At 37.4% G+C, this 6,000-nt stretch overlaps 1 protein-coding gene across 2 annotated transcripts in view; it reads left to right on the forward strand.

The window, feature by feature from the left end:
- Positions 1–5,800, forward strand: part of LOC121376218 (UDP-glucose 6-dehydrogenase-like) — a 48,017-nt gene extending 42,217 nt beyond the window's left edge. For both annotated transcript variants that reach the window (XM_041504033.1, XM_041504032.1), the window contains exons 10-11: positions 2,481–2,613; positions 4,406–5,800. In XM_041504033.1, the coding sequence (XP_041359967.1) occupies positions 2,481–2,613; positions 4,406–4,579 (307 nt within the window). In that variant the 3' untranslated portion in view covers positions 4,580–5,800. The remainder of the gene's footprint in view (positions 1–2,480; positions 2,614–4,405) is intronic.
- Positions 5,801–6,000: the final 200 nt, after the last annotated feature.

Raw genomic sequence — 6,000 nt, forward strand, 5'->3', positions numbered from 1 at the left:
CTCTTTCTTTTTTTCACTAGCCGTCGGGCATGGCAATAGTAGTTATTTACTAGCCCAACACTGAATATCACTAGCCATGGGAGTGGGGCTACCATAATCTAGAAGCCCTGGTCTGTCCACCAAATGAGGTTTTTGTTGACAGTGTGCACACTACCACTAAACTACAATTCCACCCAGTATTTAAAACACAGAGAGTAGACGTCAGGAGCATGTGTGTGTAGAGTCAGCTTCATAAAGATTGTTGGGTATTTTGGTTCTGACAGTGCGCACACTACCACTGAACTACAATTCCACCCAGTATTTAAAACACACAGAGTAGACGTCAGGAGCATGTGTGTGTAGAGTCAGCTTCATAAAGATTTTTGTTCTGACAGTGCGCACACTACCACTAAACTACAATTCCACCCAGTATTTAAAACACAGAGAGTAGACGTCAGGAGCATGTGTGTGTAGAGTCAGCTTCATAAAGATTGTTGGGTATTTTTGGTTCTGACAGTGCGCACACTACCACTAAACTACAATTCCACCCAGTATTTAAAACACAGAGAGTAGACGTCAGGAGCATGTGTGTGTAGAGTCAGCTTCATAAAGATTGTTGGGTATTTTGGTTCTGACAGTGCGCACACTACCACTAAACTACAATTCCACCCAGTATTTAAAACACAGAGAGTAGACGTCAGGAGCATGTGTGTGTAGAGTCAGCTTCATAAAGATTGTTGGGTATTTTGGTTCTGACAGTGCGCACACTACCACTAAACTACAATTCCACCCAGTATTTAAAACACAGAGAGTAGACGTCAGGAGCATGTGTGTGTAGAGTCAGCTTCATAAAGATTGTTGGGTATTTTTGTTCTGACAGTGCGCACACTACCACTAAACTACAATTCCACCCAGTATTTAAAACACAGAGAGTAGACGTCAGGAGCATGTGTGTGTAGAGTCAGCTTCATAAAGATTGTTGGGTACACTTGAACTACAATTCTGACAGTGCGCACACTACCACTAAACTACAATTCCACCCAGTATTTAAAACACAGAGAGTAGACGTCAGGAGCATGTGTGTGTAGAGTCAGCTTCATAAAGATTGTTGGGTATTTTTGTTCTGACAGTGCGCACACTACCACTAAACTACAATTCCACCCAGTATTTAAAACACAGAGAGTAGACGTCAGGAGCATGTGTGTGTAGAGTCAGCTTCATAAAGATTGTTGGGTATTTTTGTTCTGACAGTGCGCACACTACCACTAAACTACAATTCCACCCAGTATTTAAAACACAGAGAGTAGACGTCAGGAGCATGTGTGTGTAGAGTCAGCTTCATAAAGATTGTTGGGTATTTTTGTTCTGACAGTGCGCACACTACCACTAAACTACAATTCCACCCAGTATTTAAAACACAGAGAGTAGACGTCAGGAGCATGTGTGTGTAGAGTCAGCTTCATAAAGATTGTTGGGTATTTTGGTTCTGACAGTGCGCACACTACCACTGAACTACAATGAACTACAATTCCACCCAGTATTTAAAACACAGAGAGTAGACGTCAGGAGCATGTGTGTGTAGAGTCAGCTTCATAAAGATTGTTGGGTATTTTTGTTCTGACAGTGCGCACACTACCACTAAACTACAATTCCACCCAGTATTTAAAACACAGAGAGTAGACGTCAGGAGCATGTGTGTGTAGAGTCAGCTTCATAAAGATTGTTGGGTATTTTTGTTCTGACAGTGCGCACACTACCACTAAACTACAATTCCACCCAGTATTTAAAACACAGAGAGTAGACGTCAGGAGCATGTGTGTGTAGAGTCAGCTTCATAAAGATTGTTGGGTATTTTTGTTCTGACAGTGCGCACACTACCACTAAACTACAATTCCACCCAGTATTTAAAACACACAGAGTAGACGTCAGGAGCATGTGTGTGTAGAGTCAGCTTCATAAAGATTGTTGGGTATTTTTGTTCTGACAGTGCGCACACTACCACTGAACTACAATTCCACCCAGTATTTAAAACACAGAGAGTAGACGTCAGGAGCATGTGTGTGTAGAGTCAGCTTCATAAAGATTGTTGGGTATTTTTGTTCTGACAGTGCGCACACTACCACTAAACTACAATTCCACCCAGTATTTAAAACACAGAGAGTAGACGTCAGGAGCATGTGTGTGTAGAGTCAGCTTCATAAAGATTGTTGGGTATTTTGGTTTTTTCAGGGAGGGGTGGGACGTAGCTCAGTGGTACAGCGCTCACTTGATGCGCGGTCGTTCTGGGATCGATCCCCATCGGGCTATTTCTCGCCACAGCCAGTGCTCCATAACTGGTGTAACAAAGGCCATGGTATGTACTATCCTTTCTGTGGGATGGTGCATATAAAAGATCTCTTGCTGCTAATCGAAAAGAGTAACCCATGAAGTGGCGACAGCGGGTTTCCTCTCTCATCTGCGTGGTCCTTAACCATATGTCTCACACCATTTCCATTTTTCAGGGAACTGACAGATCCGGATCTTGGATTAAATGCTGACATGGTGACTGACCTCGTGACACTGTGTACCGACGCCTACCAGGCTTGTAACAACTGCCACGCACTCGTTATCTGCACAGAGTGGGACGAGTTTATTGTAAGACACTTAGGGGATAATTATGTTGTGTTTGACCATTTGCAGATGTTCATGCTGGTTATACAGTTGCTAAATGAATTTTACTGGCAATAAAATTTTGCATTATACACAGAGTGAATTGGAATTGATGTTCACTATGTTGAAGTTTATTTCACCACAGTTTTCAAATCGATTAAACCTCTTTATTTTCAAATCTATTTGCCCACTTTGTTTTAAAGTATTATTGTATTGTTTCAATCTGTTATACCACTTTATTTTCAATAGCATCTCACCACTTTCTTTTCAAATTCATTTCGTTACTTTATTTTCAAATATATATCAGGGTTTTTTCAAATCTGTTTCACCTGTTTATTTATAAAATCCATCTGATAACAAATTCCATTTATTTACTTTATTTTGAAATTCTTTTTATCACTTTGTTGTCAGATCCTTTTCTCTATTTTGTTTTTAAATCCACTTTACCTCTTTGTTTTCAAATTCATTTCACCACTTCATTTTTAAATCAGTTTCATGTTATTTTCAAAGCCATTTCATCAGATTTTGTTCAAATCCATTGCATCATTTTATTTTCAAATCTATTTGCTTGATTTATTTTCAAATCTGTTTCATTGCTTTATTTTCAAAGTTTAAAATCCATTTCATCACATTGTTTTAAAACATGGTTCGACTTGATAGGTGGTCTTATAATGACTTTCAATATCCACTGCCAAATTCCCAAGACCGGAAGTCCAAACAGCTACTAGATTTTTCCACCAAGTCTTCAGTCAGCTGGAAAATATATAATATTATTTAAATATTTGTTTTAATTGTTATGTATAAACTTATTTAGGTAGATCTACATAATAATAATACCACATTCAACAAAGCTCATAAGCTACCTCTAGGTTTTCTAGCATACAGATTATGTCCATGATTAGTTTGTTTTATTTATTTTTATTGCTTAGTCAGGGCTTTTAGAAAAAAAAATTAATCTGCTAGCCATGGGATCAATGATTATACAAATTTACTAGCCATAGCCACAGTTAAAAATTCACCAGCCCTACTTTACTTTAAGTTGAGACAATTTTACTAAATAATAGTAATAATCAAATATGTCACCTAAAGAGGGAGATAGAGCTTTAAAAACACTAACACTGGGGATTGGGATGGGGCCAGGATATTCATACATGTATTTACAAAATACTTAACTGTAACATTTGACCAAAACAAATTCACTAGCCATCGGGCATGGCAATAGTAGTTATTTACTAGCCCAACATTGAATATCACTAGCCATGGGAGTGGGGCTACCATAATCTAGAAGCCCTGGCTTAGTGAAATACAATCTTCCACCTCAGTGTGAGCACTGTCACTGTCTTCTGACAGTGCGACACATTTTGGTGGAGTGTAAGCATTTGTCAGCAACTCGAAAAGATTTATTTGGACAAAGAAATGTGATGGTATCAATTTTGATTCCATCCAGAACTTATATTGCAGTTTTTATGTGATACTGACTTTTATTCTACATTTTAATATTATATATCTGTGATATTTGTATTTTTACACAGTTCTTTACACTGTGTTTTTATTTAACTGTTGAATTTTTATATTTTTGTTGATCATCACTTTAGATTTGCGTTTACCATAGTTTGACACCCAATAGCTGATGTATTTTTCGTGCTGGGGTGTTGTTAAACATTCATTCATTAGTGAAGTACATGTAAAGGACTCATCTTATCAAAATCGAGTAAATTGTATAACAGCAAACACTATGCTGAGATGTATTTAACATACACCTGTTTATTTATTTCAGAGACTTGATTACAAGACAATTTACAGCAAAATGCTGAAGCCAGCCTTTATATTTGATGGACGGACTATACTCGACCACAAGTCTCTAATTGAAATTGGTTTCCACGTGGAAACGATCGGGAAAAAGCTTGCCAGAAAACAGATACATCGATCTATATCAGCCGGGGTGCAGTAATCAAGAGAAGAAGTAGTGTTAGTCTCTAGAAATACATCAGACAATCTCAGAGGGAAATGTGTTATCATACTTATCACTGGTTTATATGGAAATAATTTATTTCATTTCTTGGTTCATCTGGAAACAGGTACATGTTTTGTGATTATGCAAAAAGGTTATTTCATTACTTGATCATCGGGAAATATGTTAGTTTCATTACTTGACTATGTGGCAATGTTTTCATGATTATTCACAGTTTTTCCATTACTTGATTGACTGAAAATAAGTCATTTCATGATATGGTTCATCTTGAAATGTGAAAATGTTATCATAATTATTCACAAAAGTTCTTTCATTATTGGATCATCTGGAAATAAGTTAATTCATTACTTGTTCATCTGATAATAAGTTATTTCATTACTTGATCCATCTGGAAATAAGTTATTTCATGACTTGATCCATCTGGGAATAAGTTATTTCATCACTTAATCCATCTGGGAATAAGTTATTTCATCACTTAATCCATCTGGGAATAAGTTATTTCATGACTCGATCATCTGGGAATAAGTTATTTCATCACTTAATCCATCTGGGAATAAGTTATTTCATTACTTGATCATCTGGAAATACATTATTTCTTTGATTGCAAGAATGAAATATGGTGTTCATTATATTAAAGCTGTTATTAACTTTACAGCTTGTGGGATATCAAATGTATTGGGTTTATGCAATGTATACTTTGAAACTGACAGATCACTTAAGATATATTATATGCTTACAGTGTAAGTTTGTGTCATTTTTTACTAACATTAGCTTTTTGGATCTATTTATATTTTTTAATATGTAAAACACAATTTCATTATTTATTACCACAAATGAAATTGTTGTTATGTTATTGGTATGTTTGTTGCTTATACATCTATTCATTGTTATTTGATCTTATAATACCTTTGTTGAGGCTGTCTTGTAGTGATGGAGGGGGATATTTTCCTGCTGACACTCAACATCCCATGTGTTGTTTTAGGTCTGGTGCATGGGCATCAGAAAATATGAGCAACAGGAGGTGGGGGGCAATTATTAATTCACTTTTCATCAGAGGGGGACAGATGGGTGGGGGCAGTTATTTATTCAACTTTGAACAGAACTAGGAGGGGGGGGGGGGGGGACATAGCCCAGTAGTATAACACGTATTGATGCGCAGTCGGTCTGGGATCGATCCCCGTCGATGGTCCCATTGGGCTATTTCTCGTTCCAGCCAGTGCACCACGACTGGCATGTCAAAGGCTGTGGTAAGTACTACCCTGTCTGTGGGATGGTGCATATAAACGATCCCTTGCTGCTAATCGAAAAGAGTAGCCCATGAAGTGGCGACAGCGGGTTTCCTCTCTCAATATCTGTGTGGTCCATAACCATATGTCTGACACCATATAACCATAAATAAA

Source organism: Gigantopelta aegis, chromosome 6, assembly GCF_016097555.1.
Source record: "Gigantopelta aegis isolate Gae_Host chromosome 6, Gae_host_genome, whole genome shotgun sequence".
NCBI classification, from domain to species: domain Eukaryota; kingdom Metazoa; phylum Mollusca; class Gastropoda; order Neomphalida; family Peltospiridae; genus Gigantopelta; species Gigantopelta aegis.